At 39.1% G+C, this 26,500-nt stretch overlaps 1 protein-coding gene across 4 annotated transcripts in view; it reads left to right on the top strand.

Annotated features, from left to right (window-relative positions):
* The window catches only part of LOC124786282 (peroxisomal acyl-coenzyme A oxidase 3-like), an 86,392-nt gene that overhangs the window by 30,175 nt on the left and 29,717 nt on the right, over window positions 1-26,500 (top strand). For all 4 annotated transcript variants that reach the window (XM_047254249.1, XM_047254251.1, XM_047254250.1 and 1 more), the window contains 2 exons: window positions 6,662-6,949; window positions 9,729-9,892. In XM_047254249.1, coding sequence (XP_047110205.1) covers window positions 6,662-6,949; window positions 9,729-9,892 — 452 coding nt within the window. The remainder of the gene's footprint in view (window positions 1-6,661; window positions 6,950-9,728; window positions 9,893-26,500) is intronic.

The raw sequence follows: 26,500 nt of genomic DNA, 5'->3' as shown, positions 1-26,500 counted from the left end.
ATTAGCATTTATGCTTTTGCAGCCATCTTTTCAAGCTAACCACCTTGTAATGCAGCGAGACTTTAAACTCGAGTTTCCATCTTCAAAAACTGACTATAGATGCTGTAAAAAAATTTTAAATAGTTTGTAGCAGGTCAAAAAATGTTGTAGACATTTCACTGTGTGTGCCTCCATGAGATCATACCAAATTCGGGGAATAGTTGGAGCAAGGAATTAAAAATGCCAAGGGATGGAATGACTTGATTTGGGCTTGCAGCCCAAAGTAGATTCCCACCATATCTGCAGCACTGTCACCACTTTGGCCATAGAAATTGCTTGTGTCTGATCCTTGGGAGCTGGGAAACTTAAATACTGTATTTGTCCATTCTTTCTTGATATGCCCAGCATTTCTCAAAAAACTTTATGAACTGCTCCTGTGGTATGCCATCTTTATTCACATATTGTATAGTGAAACTTAACTGATCAGTGTGATACACAATAACGCAGTAATATTTGCATCAACTATCTCTTCTGCAACAGTCTTCCTCATAATAATTTTATATATACCAGCTAAGAATTGATCACATTCACCTATCAGCTGTAAACATATATAATTGCCATTTGTTAAGGTACCGAACTGTTCTTAATCTCCATGAAATGGCAGTCCTCTTGAACAAAGTTTTTTCACTATAGCCACTACCCTCTGTTGCACGTTTCTCCAATGTTTTACTACTTTAGTGTGTTTCCAAACTCTAAAGCCACCTGTGCCAAACTGGGATGAATCCCCAAACCGTTTACATGAGGGCAATAAAATTACCCCTGACAGGAAGAGTAAATCAAGTAATTGTGTTGTATGATGTCTCCATTCCACAATTTCCTTTCAAATAAAAGATATGCTCACTCTGACTTTACAAAATCACAGTTTCCATTCTGATTAATTCCATTTTGTACTATGTAGCCTTGTGTTTTTTCACTGATTTCCCAAAAGAAGAGATTTCATCTACTGTAAAGTCTGAGCAAACTTCCCCTAGGCCTATCTCTGGTTCACTTGCTGTGCAATTGTTCGTACATTGTTTATCAATTTCAGATTCATTAATGTCAAACTTTCACCACAACTGCTGCTGCACTGTGAATGATTTTTAGGTTTCAGGGCCGCAGAAGAGGAAGAATTTAAAGCTGTAGGATCTAGTCCTTTGTTAATGAAAATCATGTACAACCATGTGTTTGATTTAACACTTCCTTTTCCCTCCTCCTCTTTTGTTCAACTAATTTGCCATAGCTTGCACCACTGAGACTTTTCCTACCATCCACATTGATGTTTAATTTGTATCAGATCTTCACCATATTAATAAAACAGGGGGAATATGCAAACACGCGCACGCGAAAAGCACTACACTGATACCGCTACATCAAAGCTTCTGTTTGTACATCTGATATGTCCATTCCTAGCCACATAAAAATATCACAAAAGGCAGTGCTGCCAGTTGAATTATGTGCACATCTCCTTTGGTCTATCGTCTACCTATGATTTTCCTCCCGCTAATAAGAATTCCTGCAACTATCACTGCCTATTTTTTTGTTTATTTTTTCCCCACTTAAATGTTTTTGATCAAAAATTTTCCGTCCTTGCCCCAGGCCCATATGGCTCATGTGTAAATATGGGGTGGAGGCATAAGGTCCTGGAAAGGATTAGAAGTTACTGTAAACTGAGAAGTGAGGTTCAGACAACAGACATTGCACAAAAATGGTTATTGAAAATGAACCTTGAAACTTGAAAGAAATCATAAAATGCAGATTAAAAAAAAAAAATACACTGCCTGACAAAAGATGTGAAGCATCCACAAGACGTAGTCAAGTATCTATGTAACTTTGTACACGTATACAGTCAAAATAAATTAGCAGTTAATTACATACACAAAACTAAGCCCATAATTAGACCTGGTGCTATATTCTTTAAAACTGAGTGCCAACATTTCTCTTTTATGAAAATGCTGACATATGTTAATGGTAATTAGGCAAAAATGAAAATAAAATGAATTTAAGGAGGCAGATGGCAAAACAGGAGAGGGAGTGAAAAGATCCCAGCTTGCTTCATCACACATCAACCTAAGAGTTTGGAGAGGCCCTCATTGTGGGTCTCCATTTCAATAGCTGGTTGAAGTGTGTAAGTATCCAGTTTTTTGGGGCATTTGAATGTGACAGCGGCTCAACATTGGTCTGCATCAGAATACGAGGGAATGCATACGTGTTGTCAAGGTTTGTATCAACCATGTCTGACTGCCACAAGGGAGGATTGCCAGTTTGTACACTGAGCACATCATAACTCCTTCACATCTGCACCTGCCATCTAAAAACAATAGATTCCCTGCAACATTCTGTGTCATCCCACACCAATCGCCAGAGACTAGCAACAGACAGACAAGTTAAATACTGTCCCAGGTGTAGTCTGCCATTAACACAACATAATGGCTGCATTTGGAATGGTGCAATGACTGGGAAGCATGCACTGCTGATGAATGGTGTCAGTAATGAATCATGGTTCTGCATTATCCTGGATGATCATCGTCATGAGTGAGTGTGGCAAAAATTCCAATTTTTTGGAGACTCACAGCAGTGTTACTCCTGGCGTCATTGTGTGGGGAGCCATCAGTTATAACTTCAGGTCATTGCTGGTAGTCATTGAGCGAACCTGACAGTACAACAGTATGTCAGGGGCATCCTGCATCCTCATGTGCTACCTCTCATGTGACAATATTGTGGTGCTGTTTTTCAATGTAGCATGTTTGTCTATGAACTATCTGCATCATGTTGGACTACTCCCATGGCCAGCAATATTTACATATCTGTCCCTGTAAAACATATGTGGGACCAATTCAGACATCTGCTCCATACCAGTGGCAGTATCCAGAATATCATGAAGGACCTGTTACAACAGTTGCAGGCCATCTTACCTCAGGAGACAAAATGACGACTTTATCACACCCTGACAACCAGAATCATTACAGGCATCTATGCCAGCATGTTTGCAATGCCACACTGATAAGTGGGCTCACAATGTCATTTTCTTTGTAAATTTGACTTGATTTTGTAATTACATGCTACCTCAACCCAGGAAGTTTTATTTTGTTTCCTTTCCTTCTTGTAGGTACTTCACATTTTCTGCCAGGCAGTGTATGAAAATTGGCAAATAAGAGTGAGAAGTGGCATAGGAGGGAATTGTGAGGTTGGATAGCAACTGGGGAAAAATGGGATGTTTGCTGGCAGTAAAGAGAAATTAACATTTATGCTGTTTGACCAGTCAAGGCAAACACTGAAGGAAACTTACAAAACTGGTGACTTAATGATAATACTAATTTTGGTACAATTTCACACAAATATTTACATTTTAACGTAACTGATTACATTGTTTTTTTTCTATGAAAATACTGAATATCTTATCATGTGATAACTGAGCATACAGTACCACATGACAGTGGAAAATAGCACTTTATTGATCTTTGCTGATGTTTGATATGATTAAGAAACTATACATAGAGAAAATAGATAATAAGAACATTGCAATCTCACCAATTGACGGAAACAGCCACACACCATCACACCATCTCCTGTTGCCACAACACATGCAGATAAATACTATTTTCCAGGTATCTGCCAGATTCATGCATGTCCATCATTCCCTTCTGAGCATGTCATAAAATGTGATTATCACTATATAAACTACTTTTCCAGTGCCCACAGACCAGTGATGACACTGTTAGCATAACTCTGAGTAAACCTCAGCTAAAATGGGGGTCATCTGCAGCAGTTGACAAGGATGTATGATGATTCATTTCTACAATATATTTTAGAGGTTAATGTTGATCAGTTTCAGTGGCACTGCCAAAGTGCTGAATGATGATTGACTCTGATGCTTTTTTAATGTTTCTTTCTGATAATGTTATTGATAACAGTGAATTTGGGTGATTATAACTCCTGTAAAATCTCTCTGATGGGAAGTCTGAACTTTCGGAGTCCCTAAAATCATGCCCTATTCAAACTCAGTAAATTCTTCTGTTGATTCATTATGGCAGGAAAAATAAAAATAAATATTTAAATATAATGATGATGAGTCATTGTGCCTTGATGTAAGCACCTTTGATTGCATAGCTTAACACAGGGCTTCACAACATACGTGCTCGCGGAGCAAGCTGTGAGCAGCAAGGCGCGAGCACGGAGCAGCGCAAGCACGCTATCCCCACTACCGGACCAGAGCGGAGAGTGGGGAGAGTCACGTGGGGCACACATCAGCTGCCGCCAGTCAATGTAAATCCGTGACCACCTGCAGGGATATCGCTCACGAATTATTACTGCGACAAATGAAACAAATAAAGGAGAATGTACACACGCCACATAATTTTATTAGCTTAGTGTATGCCTCTACATTCGTATTAATTTGTGAACTGTTGCACAATAAAAAGTGTCACTGAAGTGTGGGGTTCTCGGTTATCTTGTACTTTTTGTCCTTTACAATTGCGTCTATGTTCCGAGTAATTGTTCTTGTGCATTGAAGGCGCAGCGTGCCGTTTAAATTTCGATCAGACAATGCGTTTCTCAGGCGCGTCTTGTTACATTTCATTGCAGAGAACAGTTGTTCACAAACATACATGGAACCGATCATTGATATTATTGTAGCCGCCAGTTTGTGCAAACGAGGAAATCTATCCTGAGGGAAGCCTCTGTAGAATTCCAAAAAGTTTTTCTTGTTCTGAAATTTGTCTCTGTATTCTCTGTCACACTGCAGGTCAATAATTTCTAGTTGCAGCTCAGGACGAATCTCTTCAATATTCGCTGAATATGGAGAGGAGAACAGATCAAAATCACTGTCTAATGCTGTCAGATCTTGAAAGTGTTGATCAAATTCTTCCTTAAGGGCATGTGAATAACGTTCAGTCTTTGTGAACATCTTGCATGGATGATAATGTAGGAAAATGAGCTAGATTTCCTGTTTCCAGCTGACTCAGCCAACATGTCAATTTCATTTTAAAAGCTCGTATTCGATCTATGAAATGAGTAATTAGCAGATCTTTACCTTGTAGTGAAATGTTCAAAGCATTCAGATGGCTAATTAAATCTGCTAAGAACGCGAGATCACATTTCCATGAAGGCTCTTTCAATTCAGGAACATGCATATTATTTATTTCCATGAACATATTTATCTCATCTAATAGGCAAAAAAATCGATTTAATAATTCGCCACGACTAAGCCTGCGGACCTCGCTGTAATAAGGCAGGCTACCATACTGGCTTTCTACATCCTCAAGAAAGCTTTTAAATTGCCTGTGTTGCAGCCCATGCTTCCTTATATAATTGGTTGTACGAAAAACAACACTCATCACATTTTTTAGAGTGATACTCTTTGCACATAAGTTTTCCTGGTGGATCAGCCAGTGAACGTCCCTTGTTTCATTCGGCACGGTCAGTTTTTGCATTTTCTCCTTCAACAGTGCGACGGTACCTGATTTTTTCCCTGTCATCGCTGGTGCACCGTCTGCAGACACTGAAACTAAAGAATTCCACGACAATCTTATATTTTCAATACTTTCTTCAACACTACTTAAAATATCACCTCTGGTTGTAGTGTTCTTCATGGCTACTACATCGAGGAGCGCCTCCCTCACCTGAAGATCTCTGTTAACACCTCTAATAAATATGGTAAGCTGCGCTGTTCCTGTGATATCAACACTTTCGTCCAGAGATAGAGAATACGCCATAAAATCTTTAAGGATATTTGCGAGCTGGCTTTGGACGTCGTCTGCCATGTCCTGTATGCGACGCATAATGGTCATGTTAGATAATGGCACAATCCGAAACTGTTCAACTTGAGATGGACACAAATGTTCCACGGCAACTACCAAATATTCTTTTATTAAATCGCCATTGGTGATGGGGAGCAGGGATTTTGCTAAAAGCAATGCAATTTTGTAACTCACTCTGAGAGCTGCCTCAGTTGATTTTTCTTCGTCGTCCAGATCTTCTTCGGATAGCTTCCTTTTAAGTTTAATAACTTCCTGTGCACGATCTGGTCCATTACATTTTCCACTTCCGTAGTCTTTCGCGTGGTACGACATATAATGTCGCTGCAAATTAAATTTCCTAAAAGAATTCAGCGTTTTGTGACATACTAAACATTTTGCAACACCATCTTTTTCTGTAAACAGATACAATTCCTCCCAATGGGGGTTGAACTGCGAAAGCATGGTTGGGGTTACACAACGGCGACTTGACATGATTCTTAACCAGCGAAGTGACTGTTAGAGCTGATCGCAGTACTTTAAACGTTACTCAGTCGGCGCGAATTCAATAGGCACGCTGCGGCCCTATCCAAACGTGCGCGCGCATTTCCCCTCCCTCCCCACTCTGCGACCTTGCACCTGCTCGCGAGCACGTGCCTGAGCAGACGCGAGTACTCGCGCTCAAAACCGGCCAGTTGTTAAGCCCTGGCTTAACACAACTCATAGCTCCTTCAGTATGGTACCTGGAGACTTTTGGAAGTGGTGTGTGTGTGTGTGTGTGTGTGTGTGTGTGTGTGTGTGTGTGTGTGTTAGTTCTAAACTGCATTTTTTTAAAAATTTCAAATAATGTTTTCTGTTTCATAAGCACACAATGGAGTTTTCATTGACTTTAATTTTTGTTGTTATTGCAGGAATTAGTGGTACACATGCTGTGGTTTCTGCAAATCTTATCACTGGAGATAGTGTGAATCATGGTGTGCACTACTTCTTGGTACCAATTAGGGATCCTATGACTCTTATGTCATACTCGGGAATTATTGTTGGTAATGTGGGTGAGAAGACTGGGCAAAATGGAGTTGACACTGGTTTTCTGATGTTCAACAAATACCGTATACCACAAGAAAATTTGCTTAATAGCCTTGCGGATGTGTCACCTTCTGGCAGGTATACAAGGACAGCAAATGCCATGACCTTTGATGGTAATTGTTATTCAAATACAGTTTACTGTGTTAAATATTTGTATAGCATGTAACTGTCACTGTTGTAAGATGCGAACAGCCTAAAAATGATTTCTTTGTGAAATGAAAAATTAAATACCAAAAGCATCATTTTATTAAAAATAATAAATATTTGTCCAATGACAAATAGGGATAAAAAAAATAATTTGAAGATCTCAATACTGCAGATTCCCATGAGACAATATAGCAGCTATCTTGCTGTGTGTGTGTGTGTGTGTGTGTGTGTGTGTGTGTGTGTGTGTGTGTGTGTGTGTATGCGGTTTTTTTTTTAAAATAAGTCTTTGGTTTCATGCTGTGTTATTGACATGCAGTTTCTGTTGCTAGCACTTTTTAAATGTTGAAACTTAGTAAATGCTAATAACAAACAAAGCTGAGGAGAATTGTAAGGACGTCTGAACATTGTTCACCTGAAAAATGTTTATTAATTGAATAGACACACTAGATAACTGAAGGGTTTTTAATCCTTTAAAGTAATCAGCTCATCCTCCGGATCTCTCTGGATCATTGATGAAACTGATATGCACACTGTTGCATATATACATAATAGCAGCTGTAATCCACAGTGTCATGGTTTGTTGTGTACAGAGAGAGGTCAATAAGGAGTGGAAAGCAGCTAACCCCTTCCATCTTCTATATTCACATTCTTGTAAAGATAGATGTTGCTCGTGCATATTATGTGGTCTATGATCTGTGAGGACAGAGCTTGGGACAGAAGTGGCATAGGACAGATAAGAATATCCTGTGTGGGTTGACTGTGCAGCAAAATGCTATTTTGACCAGTGTGGAGACGATATTCAGGGTGCTTCTTTCTTGTGAATGTGTAGATATGTGACGGGTGTTGACTGTATATGGGGTAAAGCAAAAGAGACCTGTTATTGGAGAAGGTGCAGAGAGTAATTTTAGTCTACATAGGGTTCTGTAAGATCTTCAGTGTACTGAAAGAAAGACTAAATGTTACTGCATGTGTATTGTCCATGAGTGGCCAGACTGAGGGGGAGGGACATTCTGATGGTGAATGAGTTACAGAGTGTGTAGCATCTACAATTCTATTACAAATAACCAGGTACCCAGTAATCACAACAGCAGTGACACAACCCCACTCCTAATCAGCAAGTGGAGCTTCATAGAGGGCAAACATTCTTTTGGGATCACTACATGGAGCATGAAGACATACCATCTCTCAAGTAGACTAAGAACAGATTTTCTTGATTACAACATAATGAACACTTCAGAGTTCTTTTGTCAGTTACGAGAAGAGAGAACAATTGGTAAGTAACTGCAGAGTTCTTGACTGCGTTGCAAGAAGAAATAACACTTGGTGAGTAACTCTTTTGAAATGCAGGAGTCCTGGTTAGTGTCTGGTTCAGTGTGGGACAACTAACATAGGAAGGCGTAAACCCCAGAGCATACACTGAGTGAAGACTATTTTTAAAGGATGAGCATGGGCTCCAACTAATGGGGTTCTGGACTTGACCAGCCCAGTGCCCAGAGTAGATGCTGACAGAATGCCTGTGTTCTGAAGGATTGACTGCTGGGTGGGACAAATGTAATTCTCAGAGCATAAGTGAATGCCGCCTGCTAGACATTTGGTGGTGGTTTGATAGACAGGCAAAAGGATTTCTGCTTGGAATACATGATTTGATTGCAGTGCCATCGTTGTTGAAGTGTACTGTGTTGGCATTTTGGTGCTTGTCTGGAAAGTTTACATACTTGTGGTGCATACACCAGCTGGTACTGGCCTGCCAGCTTGTAAGCTGGATGACAGAGCCTGGAGACCTGCCAGTCACCAGTGTATGTCTGGTTGCAGAAGTAGTCAGTGAATAGTCATAGAGTGAACAGAGAATTTTTTTTTACATAGCCATCAGTGAGGTGGATGTTGAGACTAAGCACACTTGCTTACTAAGTTCAGGAGGACCATGTGATATGAATGGGAGCAATAATGAGATTATTGGAAAATGAGAATAAGGATGGCCCCACCATTGGTCCACTTAATAAAGAAATCGTCAATGAATTTGAACTGGATGAGGAATTTAGGAGTCTAGGTAATTGGAAATTTTTTATGTAGATGGCCCATGAGCCATTTGGTGTAAAACAGTCACACTTATGTTTTCATGCCAGATTTATTTGTAAGCAATGCCTTGAAAGTAGAACATTGATGATTGTTTATTTAAATCCCCTCTTACCTTGTCATAGGTGAGGTAATGTCTCAGTAGCATTAACTTTTTTTAATATTTGTGCAACAAATCAATAATTATCATAACTGTTTCAAAAATGTAAGATCTCAGCTCTGTTTTTGCTCCATGTATGCTTCTACCAAGTATGGCTTCTAACAAACAATCTATCTCTGACTTATTACAAAACTGAGAAAAAGGTAGAAGCTATTGTTTCTTAGTGTAACTATGATGAATATTTAACTGTTATGTTGTTGAGATGGCATAAGAAGATCCCCAACAGCTTGCAACACTGTTGCAAGCTTTCAATTTCAAAGTGTAGGCAAAGATGTAGGCAAAAACAATAGCCATCTAAACAGCTGTGACAACACTAAGGTGGTGTCATAGAGATGTTAACAAAACTGCATTATATTATTGGTCGAAGTAGGCACATGAAGCTACCATTCTGAATTCATTGCAACTGTCAGGGATAAACTTACGCTGACTCAACTATATAGAAGTTATTTAGCTTGATTCATAATATTATGTTTTAAAATCCTCATCCTTCTAGTCAATGTTTGTACTTACAGATGTCCAAACTCAACTGGCACTTCACTATTTGGTGACTTCTGCTAATTTATCGGCTGCATTGCTGGCAAAGGCTGTAACCATTGCAGTTCGTTACTCAGCTGTTCGGAAACAGTTTGGTCCAACACCAAACCAAGAACTTCCTGTTATTGAATATCAGCTTCAAGTAAGGCTTTTAAATATCAAGTAATTATAAACACTGTGATAAATGTAGTTTCACCCTGAGTAATAATAACTTTGTGGTCTAGAGCACTTACTTTTATGTCTGTAGTTTTTGTTGTCCAGTCAGCATAGCACGGACAATTTCCTAGCATAATACTTGTAAGATTGAGCTTTGTATAAAGAAAACTTCACAGCAGTAAGATTTTTGTCTTTTTGTTCATAGGTATTAATGTGAAGGACAAGCTCAGGGATTTAGCACTTTCAGGCTTTAAACTGATAAAGAGAAGCAGCTGTTAAAAGTTTCCATAATAATTAACTATCCTTAAACTGTCAGGCACTATTTTTCACATTTAGGAGAAATTTAATATTAGAAAATGAACAGGAAAGCTACTGCTATGAAAGAAGCTACTGCTGCTATATGTCTCCTACAGTCAATCTAACATCTACACAACTGTACTTGTACGGCAGACATTTACATGCATGCATCCTATTCATAGTGAGTGTTGTTACTTGTCATCTGACTATCAGGCATCTTAAATCCTTGGATCTAGATAGCTAGATAATTTTTTGGGTTAGCTAACAAGGTATACTTTTAATTTTCTTTTGAATTCATAAGGGTTCCCAGTTCCTCATGTATGTTCAATGAGAGCTTGCTGAAAACCTTTATACATGATTATACAACCACACTGTGACTAAATCAAGGAGACAGTCCACATGGAACCAGTTTTTGTGTAAACTAACATTACACATCCTTAAAGAGTATATGCACTGTGAAATGAGAGTAATAACCCATAGATCTTTGAAAATTCCTCTTCTTTAAAGCCTTACTGCCTACATTTACTGAATAAATACTTTCTTTGCTTTTGGTGCATCGCTCCAAGAGATAATTCCATTATAGAATAGGGAGTGCAAGTGTGCAAAAGAAGCTAGCATTGTGGTTTTCATATCAGCACACTTCTAAATACAAAACATGCCAGTGAACTTCCAGATTTGCACTTGATCTCTGTGCTGACTTAGTTTTAGCTTGTTGTTCAACATTAAGGAATTTTGCATATAGTATTTCATTTAGTGCATGACTATTAATGTCAGTTTGTTTAACCAGTGGGTATTTTTTTGGTTTAAATGGTAATATGGATCTTTGAGACATTAAGTCTTTAATAATTTGCTGTGAACTGGATATAGATTGGTTCAAATATTGTCCAGGCTACGTCTGTGTGGATGAATTTTTAGTATGCTGGTCATCAAAAAAGCATTTTGGATGCATGGTACTCCATAGCTTCCGCATCTGGCATTTATGCTCACTTGAAGTGTTTAGTGCACATAGTTCTGTGAAAGTCTAGCATATGCCAGTGTTGTCACTTTTCTCGCAGGAAACAATTGCATGTGACTTCCCTCATGCTCGTTCTTTACACATCATTTTATGGACTTATTTTTCATCAAGTGCTTCACTTACCTTGTGAAAAAAGAAAACTTCTGATTTTCATTTTGCATGATTTTTAATTCCATATCATTTCTCGATCTGTTTTGACAAGTGTGCAGTTAAAAAATCTGATTTTATTTTCACTTATGGTAGTATGAAATCTTAGCTTCTTAATAAAACATTTACCTTTTCATAACTAGTAACAGTCAGGACGCTATTTGTGAACCATGTTCACTTGATTTACAAATCTTGTACTGAAGAAGTGTGATGGTGTGCAGTTTACCGCTTCCTATATTTTAGACAATACGTTACTGTAAGTGAAAGACAAGGGTGGTTTGATAAGTCAGGTTAAATTCCATGACAAAAGGGAACATTTTAGTTGTGTCTTCTGGTTGGTAAGGTTGATTATTCTAAGGATCATATAAAGAATTTCAACAGCATACAGTTCATTGTTGACAGCTGTCTGCATTGGTCATTGTGTCAACTGCGATTGAAAATGGAGAAAATAAAGTTTTGTGCTGTTATTAGACATTTTTATTTGAAGTATTGGACTGCTGCACAAATCAAAGCAGTATTGGATGAAGTTCTTGCAGACTGCAGCATCAGAGAGGACCATTTACTTCTGGATTAATGAATTTGAATGTGGCTGGACAAGCACCATAAAAATGGAGCGCGCTCCTGCCATCCAATTCATGCCACTTTAAAGGAAACAATTTAGAAGGTCCATGATATGGTAATGCAAGGCTGCCGAATGAAAATTTGTGAGATTGCTGAGACTGCAGGCATCTTAACTGAGTGAGTGCATAATATCCTGCATGGAGAATTGGCTGTGAAAAGGCTGTGTGTGAGATAGGTGCCGTGATTGCTCATAGTTGACCAAAAGTGCATCTGGCACAGCATTTCAACACAACATCTGGCAGTGTTCAACCAAACTCCACAAGACTTTTTGTCCTGATTTGTGACTGGTGATGAAACCTGGATCCATCATTACACACCAAAGTCAAAACAGCAGTGAAAACAATAGACAAAGGCTGGTGAAAGTGCACTGAAGAAGGCAAAGACCATTTTGTCAGCTGGCAAGGTGATGGTCACTGTTTTTCGGTATTCCAAAGGAATTACTTGGAAAAGGCAAGATCATACTTGGACTGTATTATGCTTCATTGTTGGCTGGCTGAAAAGAGACCAAGATTAGTATGCAAAAAACTGCTCTTTCACCAGGATAATGCACCATCCTACACATCAGTGATAACAGAGGCAAAAGTACATGAATTGGGCTTTGCATTGGTTCCTCAACCACTCTTTCATCAGACTACCCTAAGTGACTTCCTTCTGTTCTCTAACTTGAAACTTTGGCTTGCTGGGAAGAAATTTTCATCAAATGAGAAACTGATAGTTTCAGTCAATAAGTATTTTGCAGAGTTTGACAAAACCAATTTTTTCCAATGGGAAGAAAAAGCTGGATGATCATTGGACCAAGTGTACATCCCTCAAAGCAGGCTATGTCAAGAAATAAGGTGAAGTGTTTATGAAACAAACATTTTTTCCTGCTTATTTGTCAGACTTATCAAACAACCTGCATACAGCTAAAATTACAGTAGAATTTAGTGACACTGTCATCTGTCTTCCTTCACAAGTAAATGCAAGTTATTAAATGGTGCCAATGTCGCATTCGCAAGCTGACAAAATTCACTTGGGATCAGCATAGTCTCTGACACTGCAGGAAAGAAAAATAAGTTACTAGTGATTAGGTCCTTGCATCAGACCCTCATGTGGCTTCAACAGTCCAAGTTTGGAAAACTCCAAATATATACAAATTTTTCACTTAGCAATGACCAATTACAATGAAGAATGATCTGTTCTGGTCTTATAGGAGGCCACACATTATATAACGAAAGCAATTAATTCTTATCCATTTCTTATCGTGTTGCAAAAATAGATACACCCAAGTTCTTCCTCCTTTCCCTTTTCAAATGGATCATCCCTTGTCACTAACTGTGAAGTCATAAAATTTCTCTTCTGTGTGAAGTAGATAAGACACTAGTTCCTTTTTCTAACTTTGCATCTAACACGAGTTTACTTCCCATTTTCCATTAAATTAATTTTGAAGCAGAAACTTCAGCCTTACTAAATGCTTGCAAAATCATTTCTGGCACATTAAATATTGTTGAAATCTTCAGTGTACATAAAGTTTTATTTTTGACTGCATGAATCACTTTGGTCATATCGGTTTCCTTCCCTGTCTTTACCTTCCCCCGCAGGATATATTTTAGCTTTTTGTTCAGCATTATAGAACAAAAAAGGCACAGGTTCATCATATTGGCAAAATGGTCCAAAATGTGGCTATAGCCCAAATTTGGACCATACATAACAAACTGAACTTAGACCAATGTAATTTTTAGGTTAATTACAAAATGATGAAAAATAATAGTTAGATTACCCTAATCATAAAACCAAACTAGACAGAGCACTATTTGTAAACACAGAAACTGCATGGAAAAAAAATGCATGCACACCTGCTAAAGTTTATAAATAGTTAAAATTGAGTTTATGTTTCTATAATTGCATGCAGTACTGAGCTGACATGGCGGTTTTTACAGGAGAATTGATGTGGTCTGTGAGACATTTAACTATTTGCAAATGTTCTTTGTTGTCTAAAGCACCATCTGCTAACAAGCAGGAATATACAAGTACAGCATAACTAAATTGATATGAGTATAGTTCCATCAGGAATATAGTAGGAATATACCAGAAGCAACACCAGCCTGCACACAACAGAGCTGTAATGACAGCCACAACATAAGAGTTGTCAGCCTGCCAGGCCGGGCGGTCTCTGACCAGCATAGTGTAATTCGACCACAGGCAGCCTGGTCCAGACATTCGTACTTGAAAAAATGATGCCCAATCTTGGCACGCTTGAGTGTGAGCGAGCAGAATTCCTAATTTGCAAAGAGCAAGCAAAATACTTAATCTGCAGATCTCTGTTGCTTATAAAATGACACTTTCCAAAATGCAGTTTTAAGCTGTGTACAAATTATTTATCACTCAGCTTGTGTTCAGTTCATCACCAGAAATGTGACTGAGAATATAAGAAACTTAGCTTTTTATAATCACAGTTGTAATGTCACATAATAAAAAGCATTACAAAAAGTTAACACATGAGCAATTGGCACTAATCTTATCCAGGTTGTTATCATGCATACTGTCTAGCAGCTGTCAGCACTACTTCTGTCATGGGGCAAAAAACTGGAATTACATACACCGGGAAAAAAAGGACTGTTATGTAATGAGTTGCCTGACATGCATTAATAATGTGCAAGGGGAAAAATATTTACATCTACATCTATACTCCACCAGCCACCTTACGTATTTTGTGTGTCACTGTCACTTCCCCTCTTTCCTGTTCTGGGCACAAACTATGCGTGGAAAGCACAATTGTTGGTAAGCCACCATGTGATTTCAGATCTTTTTGATTTGACCTTAACATTCTTTTTTCTAGATATACATAGAAGGGAGAAATATATTGGTTGACTTTTAGGAACATATGTTCTGAAAATTTTAGAAGCAAACCTCACCATGATGCACAATGCCTCCGTCCTAGCATCTGCAACTGAAATTGCATAAGCCTCTCTGTGATGGTTTTGCATTTAGTAAATGAGCCTGTGATGCAACTTACTTCTCTTCTTTGTATCTTCTCTATTTCCTCTGTCATTCCTATGTGGTAAGGATTTCACACCGAGGAACAGTAGTCAAACATCTGGTGGAAAAAGGTTTTGTAAGCTACACTTATCGTAGGTGGACTACACCCACTCAGGATTCTTCCAATGAATCTCAGTTGGCATCTGCCTTTAATATGGCTAGTTTTGTGTGGTTGTTCCACTTTCAATTTCTCCTTAGCACATTGACGGGTATTTAATGGCTATGACAGCTTCCAGTAATCTTTCAACAATTGTGTGATGAGACAATAACAGGTCTTTCATCCTGTTTATGTGATGTACGTACATTTATTTATATTATATATAAAAACAAAGATGAGGTGACTTACCGAACGAAAGCGCTGGCAGGTCGATAGACACACAAACATACACACAAAATTCAAGCTTTCGCAACAAACTGTTGCCTCATCAGGAAAGAGGGAAGGAGAGGGAAAGACGAAAGGAAGTGGGTTTTAAGGGAGAGGGTAAGGAGTCATTCCAATCCCGGGAGCGGAAAGACTTGTCTGCTTGTGTCTGTATGTGTGGATGGATATGTGTGTGTGTGTGTGTGTGTGTGTGTGTGTGTGTGTGTGTGTGTGTGCGAGTGTATACCTGTCCTTTTTTCCCCCTAAGGTAAGTCTTTCCGCTCCCGGGATTGGAATGACTCCTTACCCTCTCCCTTAAAACCCACTTCCTTTCGTCTTTCCCTCTCCTTCCCTCTTTCCTGATGAAGCAACAGTTTGTTGCGAAAGCTTGAATTTTGTGTGTATGTTTGTGTTTGTTTGTGTGTCTATCGACCTGCCAGTGCTTTCGTTTGGTAAGTCACCTCATCTTTGTTTTTATATATAATTTTTCCCACGTGGAATGTTTCCCTCTATTATATTGATATCATTTATTTATATTAATTGTCAACTGCTAATCCCTGCACTGAGGATTTATTCTATACTGGTCTTCCTGCATTTCACTTCTCTTTATACAACAGTGTCATCTTGGAACAGTGTCATACGGTTTCTCACATTATTCACTGGGTCATTTACATATGTTCTGAACAGAAATTGCCTTATAACATTCACTTGTCAACACCCGAAGTTTCTTTGATGACAAAAAATTTCTGTCCATGAAGAATTGAGATTCTGTGATCTGTTTTCTAGAAACTCTACAATCCAATGGTAAGCCTGGTCTCATATTCCCAACGGTGCTATTTTGTTCACTAGGCAACAGTGTGGTACAGTATCAGATACTGTCCAGAAGTCAAGAAACACACTATCAACCTAGGTGCTGGAGTGTACTACCTTCTGGGTGTCATGGATGAACAAAGCGAGCTGGGCTCTTCAGTTCGCACTGATTCCTGCAGAGGAGAATTTTGGTCTGCAGGAAGGTCATAATATGAAAGCATAAAACATGTTATAAACTCTACTACAACAGACTGACATCAGCTATTTTGGCCTATAGTTGCTCTATTGAGCAATTTTAGTTGATTTTCAATTCTGTGATTACTTGTATCAGTATCTGCAATTTTGTTGTTCATGTGATGATTTCAAAGAAGAAACTCAGTACCATTTTCCCCAGTGAAACAGTTTTGGAAAAAAGAATTTAGTATTTTGCCCTTCTCTCTGTCATCCTTCATATCAGTTCTATTATGGGCACTGAGTGTTCAGACAGATAGCTTTGGTACATTTACTGGTTTAGCTGACATGTCTCCTATACACTAGATCAATGATTTAACATGGATATTATGAGTAGAGACTGGATTGTATGCATTAGCATGTTGCATATGCATTTGCAGATTTGGCTCCTTCCCACCGGTTACTGCATATTTTAACTAAAAACTAGTGATGATGCATATTTTTGCTCTATGTTTATAATATTTTAAAAGTTTAGATGGGCGGTCTCTAGCTTGATCTAGTTTTGATGTCTCACAGATTGACCATGACCTAGAACTGTGTGCAATCGCTAACTGAGAGGCCACTGCCTAGCAAAATCATTACAGAAAAGGAACATGGACAGGCAGACAGAGCCATTGCTCCTGCGCCCGCACCCCTGGTTAATCCCCTCTGCTGTCATACTGTACGCATTGGCAATGATTAAATTAAGCTGTGCAAGCTTTTAGTTGCACATCCGTTATTTCAGTTTAGTTTTCTATTTACTTGTACACAGTTGAACGTGTCTACAATGTATAGTGTGTAATGTGTTGTGTGCCATGCCACCCAAAAAAAGAAACATCATTTCGTGGATAGCTGACCATCCTGAAACATTTACATATGACGGAATTGTTTGTATTGTCGAGTTTACGAGAAAAACATTTCGTGCAAAAAAAAGTTTCAAACTGACCAGCATGTCAAGACAAGTCTTCATATAACAGGAATGCAGAAGAAAGGACCACGACAACAACTTCTGACAACAGCAAGCTGCAGTAGCAGGGATTTCCCAAAGATAACCAAAAAAGTTGGTTTAACATGGATCTGCGTGAAGCATTCATTGCAAGCAATACTCCTCTTCACAAACTTACAAACCCAGTCCTCAAAGGCTTCCTGCACAAATATTGCTTAAATCAAAATATACCAGATGAATCAGCATTGCATAAAAATTACATACCAACAATTTACATAAATGTTTTGGAAGAAATACACAATAACTAAAGGGCCAGCATTATCTGGATTTCAGTTTACAAAAACGTGTACAAAACGTTACATTGGAAATTTAATTGTTGGTGCTTTAAAAGAAGAGCCTTCTTCTTCCTATTAGCAGCCTGCAAAGAACATGAAAAAGTAAATCATTCTACGATTGCCAGTTTTATGACTGAGGGTATTAGAAAAATATTTCCAGAATCGTCTCCAGATGAAATGGTGTTTCTTTATTTCAGTTGCTGCTCCCTATATGTTCAAAGCAGGAAAAGCCCTAAAAATATTTTATCCCAATTTGATTCTTGTGACATGCTTTGCTCACAGAGTATGTTGCTTTGCTGAAAAAGTATGTTCCACATTTGTGAATGTAAATAAACTGATTTCATCCACAAAGAAAGTGTTCTTAAAGGCTCCTGCACACATCAAGAGCTACAAAGAAAAACTACCAATTGTGCCTTTACCTCCTGAACCAGGGGTAACTGGTTGAGGTATGTGAGTCGAAGCTCTGTTGTTTTACAGTGAACATTTCGAAGCCATTAGAGGGGTAATAAATGACTTCGATAGTGTAGAGGCTTTGGCAGTTTGTCACTGCAAGGAAGCTTTTATTGATTCCGGTATTAAAAAAGACATTGCTGTGATTAGCACTCATTTTCCCCATATACTTGCAAGTATTAAAAGGCTTGAAAGTCAAGGTTTGGCATTGAATGAATCTATTCAGTTAGTGAATAAAATTATTCTAGTGAACTCCTCATTGCCGGAGGTATTCCCAAGAAAAATTAAAGAAAAGTTTGAAAACATTTTAAAAAATAACCCCTGAACCCTTGTGTCAAATTGATAGCTTTATTAATGGGACAGGTGAACTTTTACCAGAAACAATAAGTGCCAACATAGCACCCAAATCCAAATACTGCCCAGTTACCTCAGTTGATGTAGAATGGTACGTTTTTGCTTATAAAAATGTTTTGAGTGATTGAAGACACAATCTTACTACTGAAAATTTGAAACAACTCTTGGTCATTTATGTTTAAAATAGTAGAAAAATATAGAATAAATTGTAAACTATGTTTTGGTCCAGTAGTATTAATTAAAAGTTAATGCTGTTCAAAAAAATTCATGATTGTATGTTGTTTTTTAAATATGATGATATGGAGTTTTTGAGTATGCCCCTCTGTGTGCGATATATCTCGAAGTTGGTCCTGTACATAATGACTGTTTCACTGCAACCCACTCACATCACATCCACTTGTTACCGACAACAATAGCAAGAAAGGAACAATTCTTGAAGCACAGTATGTCTCCCCATTTTGCAAACTTTTAGAAAATAGTCCCAGAAAGGCCCCCTTCCTAACCTCTACCAGAAAGTATTCAGGAAATGACATCAGGATTCTAAATGTACCGATTTTTCATGTGGTGCGGGACTGTTCCTCATAATTGACATGCACAGGTTTGACTTTGAGATATAATGCACGCTATAACTACCATGTTGTTTTATCATTTGATCTTGAATATTTCGATGCTTCTCATGCATTTTTTAAGTATTTTTCCATGCATACTTGTGTGCATATTTTAAGGTTTTTATTATGCATGTCTCTAGTTATGAGACAATAAAATTCTGATTTGATCCATCAGCTCAATAGATACAATAGTACTCCTGAATTTGTTTGTTGTTTCACACATTGCTCACTTTACGTTAGTTGTGGCTTAGCTCAATTTCTGTTTGTTTATGTGGTTTCTTTTGTGTCCTTGTCGATACTGTAGAGTCTTGTACCAGGGGAAGCAAGGGAGAGGATGTTGTTTGGTGGCTAGCGTACTCTTTCTGCAACACAACTGCACACACGAATTAACAAGGTTCTTTATTCACAAGAACAGGAAGCTACTTATCTTTAAGCAAGCCAATGTGTTTTGGTAGAAGCTGTTCCGTAATAGTCTGTATTAGCCTCACTGCTGGTGAAGTGTAAATCCCGCTATAAACACTACACTCCCGTAGCTGGTGACGTGAACTGATAGACACCAACTAGAATAGTGACTGAGCTAGTAACTGAGCTGACTGCGACTGACTCTGTGACTGACCCCTCCAGTCAGCAGCAGTGATCTAAATACTTGCAATCGAGAGGGCGGAGGCAGCGCGTTTCTTACGAGTCTGTCTTTGCCCTCTCTCCTAATAGGCGTGCTTGATCCAGCACCTACTATCAATCTTCTCATAACCTCTTTGCTGACCAGATTGCTGGGACAGCTTATGCCAGCACATAAACCCCCCCCCCCCCCTCTTTCCCAGTGCCCACGGTTGAGATAAATCCTGAAAAGAAGAAAATTTGCAGCGCTCAGCGATACTTGCAGACCATTGGCGGTGGCACATGCTGCAGTGGTTGCAGGAAGTGTAGTAGTGTCTGATGGCAGTGGCTAAGCAGAAGTTCCGCCAGTGATGGTCCATCTTGTGGGTGGGAGCAATAGGAGGCAAGAAAGAGTTGCAACACCTGTTCCCATATGTGGGTGGTATGAAGTGTGGCCATCTGTTGCTTAAAAGTGCGTACGAAGCATTCTGCTTCTCCATTGGACTGCGGGTGAAATGGAGCACTTGCTAGATGACGAATGCTATTTCATTCACAAAACTGTTCAAAATCATGTGAAGTGAACTGTGGTTCATTGTCCTAGACAGGTACTTCGGGGAAAGCTTCTGTGCAAAATGTGGAAGACAACAATTGAATGGTGTTACATGATGCGGTAGAAGCCATGGGCACTGCAAATGGAAACTTGCTAAAAGAGTCTACCACCATGAGCCAACGAGTGTTCCAGAATGGTCCTGCAAAGCCAATGTGCATTTGTTGCCATGGTGATTGAGTCTTATGCCAAGCTTCAAATGTCTGTGGCAGAGCAGATTGGTTTTCTGTGCATGCACGACACTGTGACATTATCTGTTGAATGTGGACATCCGTGCCCTGCCAAGCACAGTGCTGACACGCTAACTGTTTAGTGTGAACAATTCCCCAATGTCCTTCGTGTGGTGGAGCAATCGCAATGCATCCTTTTGTAACACTTTGGGAATAAGAACACATGATTGTCCACTGTCATTTTGAACTAGAATCACACCCTGTTGAACTGAAAGGTTGGGCCAACATGCAAAATATCGGCACACAACTGAGTTCTGGATACTGTTCAATGAATAAGGCCTACAAGACGTGCAAATGTAATGAGATATGGGTCTGTTTCCATGGACTGTGCAATTTTTTGCTAGTGCAAGGGAAATGATTCCAGCAATTCAGAGTCCTGCACATCGATTTGGCAACAAGATGCAGCAGACACATCAAAATCAAAGCCTGAGCCAATCAGAAGGTGATATAGGGCGTCTGCATTGCTGTGCTTTGCTGTAGATCTGTACACAATTTCATACTGATACTGCAAAAGTAACAAAGCCCAACATTGCCGTTTTTGAGCAGTGCATGTAGGAACCGGATTAGACAGATGAAACAAGGACTGCAAACGCTTGTAATATATCATTAATAGAACATGCAACCATACGAATAGTGATGGAATTTTGTCACACCATACACAATAGCGATTTGTGAATAATTGCACAGAGTTTGAGTGAGCAACTTTGACACAAAAGCAATAGGTCTGTCATGTCCACCAATTCTGTGTGAAAGCACAGTGCCGATTCCGTAGAAAGAAGTGTCAACTTGCAAAACTACTGGCTTGGCAGGGTCAAAATGTACTAAACATCTGTCACTTAGCAAAGCATTTTTGAATTTCTGAAACGCGTCTTGACAATCTATAGTCCCCACAAAAGGCACATTTTTGCAACACAAGCGATGCAGTGGAGCCGTGATCTGAGTGGTATTCAGTATAAACCGAATGTAGTATGTCATCTTGCCTAGTTCTGACTTCAGTTCAGATGCATTGTGAGAAACAGGTAGGTCATGTATTGCAAGCAAATGATATTGGCAAGGGTGCACAACCTGACTGTTTATCATATGACTTAAGTTCTGTAGTTCAGTTTGAAAAAAGTCACACTTTTTGAGATGACACTTGAGTTCTGCTTCTGACAACACTTGAAAAAAAAAATACACAAATTGGCAGTGTGTTCTTCTGGTTTACAACCTGAAACAACAATATTGTCAAAGTAGTTTGAACAAAATGACCCTTTTGCAGTCAGCTGTTTCAAGTAATGTTGAAAAATGGCGGGTGTGAAAGCACTGCCGAAGGCCAAATGTAAATACTTGAACAGTCCTATGTGCATATTTACAACAGACCCTTTCTGTAATTCTTCATCCAATGGAATCTACAAGTAGGCACCACGCAAATGTATCTTAGAAAAGTAATGTCCTGCACCAAGCCTGTCCACGAGTTCCTCAGGGTGAGGTAACAGACAAGTGTCAACTACTGTCTGTGGGTTGACTGTAGACTTGAAGTCAACACAGATGCGAATGTGACCATTATCTTGCAATTCTTTCATTTCAGTGGTTATTTTATCTCTTAAAACAATTGGATCGGGGGAGGGGGGGGGGGGGGCTGGAGAAACTTAGGCTGTGCATCGTCTTTCAATGTAACATGCACTACAAAGTTATTAGCTTCTCCCATTCCTTCTAAAAATGGCTCAGGAAATTCGTTAAGCAAGCTAGCGACACTGTCTTTTGGTGCAAAAGCTGATATGGAAAGCACGTTTTCGTGGATGCTAAGTCAAACAGATCAAAGGCATATAAACCAAAAATGTTCTCACTGTCTTGTGATTTCAACACAGTAAAATTCACTGTCCTGGTGTGAGATTTGTAAGTGGTAGGTAAACTACACTGTCTAAGCACTGGAATTTCCTGTCAGTTGTAAGCAGTGAGGTGCTTGCTAGATTTAGAAAGGCATGTTGAGCCTAACTGTTCATATGTGGCATGATTAAGCAAAGTTACTGAGGCACCTGTGCCTAACTGAAAGTTTACACGATGACCAGCAATGCATAATGAGACAAATAATTTGTTAGAAGATTGTTGCACAGCACTAGGGCGAGATGAAGGCACAATCTTAATCTTACTTTTGTCGGAACCTGTCATAGGTTTTGAAAACACAACGTGCACTGCCTGTGCACAAGCTGTTTTTTCTGGGAGCGGGCAAAATTGGCGTTTTTGTGTCGTTGCAAACAAGTTGCTTGGATATGGCCTTTTTTTCCATATGTGTAATACATTGTGTTATGTGATGGGCAATCCCATCTTTTATGGCTAGCAAAAGATCTAGGGCAAGACTTCACTAAATTCACAGGCTTGTTTACATGTCTATGTGGTTGTTCGCACAGCTGTGTACATGCTCATTGTTGTGGCTGCTTGGGGTGGTCACAAGCAAGGGGTGACTCGACCTGACAAATCTGGGCCTGAACAAACTTATTGGCTGCTATGGCACCCGAATCATATTGCTCAAAGACTTGCAATACTTGAGAAGTGATGGATCAGTGTACTTTAGGATCTGTTCCCATATTCTACTATCTGGGACACTGAATGTTATTGCATCCCTTATCATTAAATCACTGTAAAAGTTGCCACAAGTACACTTAAATTTACCCGTCCTAGTCATGCCCGTTAATTCCATGTACCACTGATGGTATGTCTGTTCTGGGTTTTCCTGCAAGCAAAAGAACTGATATCTGGCTGCAGCTACTTGGAATTGCTGGTCATAGTACTTGGTTAATGCAGCGATTACTTGGTCATAGTTGAGTTCGTTGGGAGAGGCCATTTGAAATAGTTTTTGTATCAGCCTGAACACTGGGGACCATGCAATCGAAAGAAATTATTGTAGTTTTACAGTACCTTGAACGTGATGAACTTGACAATGTGCTTGGAACTGAGTCAGGTATTCGAGCCATTCTTATTTTGTGTCATTGAATTGCTGGAATGTTGGTATGCCGGTCGGCAGCACTTGTTGGGCTGCTTTGTTGATCTTTTGCGGTTGTGTGGCCAGTGCAGCTTGTGCAGCCAGATTGTGTTGTACCGTCGTCAGCAAGGTAGAAATTTGTTTGTTCTGAAACTGAAAAATTTGTGATAGATCCATCACATTGGTTGTCTGTGGCTGAGGTAGGGGGTGGAGTAGGATGGGTAGCTGTGGTTTACACAAATACGTTATATCAAAAAATCAAGCAAAGCCTTTGAAAAGAGAAATTTTATTAGTTCTGCAGCTCCACTCCTGGAATGCATACAGGACCACCACAAAAAATTAGCAAAATGATCACTCCAGCAAGCTAAAACACAAGAGAAGCAAGAAAATCATTGGCCAAGTTGATTAACTTCAATCTGCACTAATTATCCTTGTTGCCACTGTTGTGTTGTCAGCCACTGTAGAGTCTTGTACCAGGGTAAGCGAGGGAGAGGATGTTGTTTGGTGGCCGGTATCCTATCACAGCTGCACACATGTATTAACAGGGTTCTTTATTCACAAGAACAGGAAGCTACTTATCTTTAAGCAAGTCCATGTGTTGTGGTACAAGCTCTTCCGTAATAGTCCACATTAACCTCACTGCTGGTGAAGTATAAGTTCCACTATAAACACTACACTCTCATAGCTGGTGACGTGAACTGACAAACGCCAACTAGAATAGTGACTGAGTTGATTGTGACTGGCTCTGTGACTGACTGGAACTGACCCCTCCAGTCAGCGGTGGTGGTCTAAATACTTGCAGTCAAGAGGGTGTAGGCAGCAAATTGCTTGTGAGTCTGTCTTTGGCCTCTCTCTTGTTAGGCAAGCTTGCTCCAGTGCCTACTATCGATCTTCTCTCAACCTCTTTGCTGACTGGTGTGCTGGCTACAGTTTACACCAGCACAGTTTTGGCTATTTTTAAATCTGGGCTGAAGCTCTCTTGCTTTTGGAATTCTTCTTAACTTGGCTGTCAAACTACAGTAGGTCTTTTCCATCCCTCACAACTTTACGTGGCATATATCTGTCCAAGGCACATTGTACAGTAGTCCTGAACTTGGTCTATTTTCAGCCTCAGAGATGAATGATTTTCACTCCTCAGGTAATCTGAAATCTCTTATTATTGCAGTTACTTATCAGAAATATCTTCCTATCTATTTTTACAATCATCTTGACATCCATAATCAGTGATATTATAATAGCCTTATGACCTCTAATTCTGTACTCTACAATAACTGAGTCAAAATGTTTGGCCAATGCTGTAACCAAGCAATCTAAAATGTTACTCTCATGAGTTAGTTCTATGATTAATGGCTCAATATTTTTTTTATATAAACCATATAAATACTTAACAAAGTGTCCCAAAAACAAGGCAGAAACAATGCCAGCTTCAGTAGAAGACTGATTGTACTGACTTCATGTTTTCTGTTGCTCCACCCTGTACATTCATTCAGCTGGCAGCCTACAACTAAGAGCACTGACTATACCATTGGCATACAAGAATACCACTGAGCTCTGCTGGAAACCAATGAATGTTGAAGATTAAGTGATTCACAGTACAGTGCATAACAGTATTTAATTATAGATAGGTTACTAAATCCTATTGAAATCAGTTATATAATATGCTATATAACATGTGTGAGCACACATTTAATAATACTATACATTTATAATTAGCCTCCCAGACCTCTTAGTGTTATTTGATGGATATGAAGCATGTACAAGGGAACTTGAACTTCAGAGTTTGATGTGGAATATTTTGTGGGTATTTTGGTGTAACAGAGCTGTGGCCTCCAGTGACTTATTACATAGTATTAATGTAAGTATGATTAGTTTAGTTTATTACCCAAGTTACCTTTGTGTGAAAATATCTTCACAACAGTGATAAAACTTGTAATATTCAGTTACTAAAGTATACAACACAAAGCACACAGTATTATAACAAAGCAGATGCTGAAGTATGGTGCTTTGTGTGGCGTTGCTATTGGTACAGTTCAGCATACTGTTACTGTGCCACTTGTCCATTGCTTTCAGGGAACACATACATAATGTGCATGTCGGCAAACTCTTTATCAGTAAACACATCCAAACTATTAGAATTCGCTATTAACATAACACAAGCACTGCCAGAAAAACAGACCTGAGATCAAACTGAGCACTGCTGAATGCAAGCTTGAGGGTGAAGAATAAAGCAGGCAATACTGTTGTCAACAGTAAGTACTGTGAGTTAACAGAACATGTTTGTCACCAAACAAGAAATATAGTGCAATACACATGTAAAGATAAATGTGTAAGAAATCAAACAAAATGCAATTACTTTGTAGTGAGCCACAGGAGAGTAGGAGAGATGAGTTGTTGGATAGCATCAACCATTCCTTCTTTAGCTCATACTGAATAATCATGGGAAGTCATTAATGATGATGATGATAATGATGATGATGTAAGCGTACATGATCATGTATGCATAGAAAAGATGTGAAATGATTTCAAAGAGATAGTTGTCAATGGCAGTTGAGGGATATACACCACATAAATTAATAAGTAATGGTGCTGATCCCCCCTGGTACACAAAACACGTCAGATCGCTGTTGCAGAAGCAATGAAAAAAGCATGCCAAATTTAAAAGAACACAAAATCCCCAAGATTGGCAAAGTTTTGCAGAAGTTTGAAATATAGTGCATACTTTAATGCAAGACGTTTTTAATAATTTCCACAACGAAACTCTGTCTCAGAATCTGGCAGAAAACCCAGAGAGATTCTGGTTATACACAAAGCACACCAGTGGCAAGATGTAGTCAATACCTTCACTGCGCAGTAAGAACAGTGACTTCACTGATTACATTGCCACTAAATCAGAGTTACTAAACACAGTTTTCCGAAACTTCTTCACCAAAGAAGATGAAGTAAATATTCCTGAATTCTAATCAAGAACAACTGCCAGGATGAGAAACATAGAAGTAGATATTCTTGGTGTAGCAAAGCAGCTTAAATCA

This window comes from Schistocerca piceifrons, chromosome 1 (genome assembly GCF_021461385.2).
Source record: "Schistocerca piceifrons isolate TAMUIC-IGC-003096 chromosome 1, iqSchPice1.1, whole genome shotgun sequence".
In the NCBI taxonomy this organism is placed as follows: domain Eukaryota; kingdom Metazoa; phylum Arthropoda; class Insecta; order Orthoptera; family Acrididae; genus Schistocerca; species Schistocerca piceifrons.
This window is presented reverse-complemented; position numbering and strand designations above follow the sequence as displayed.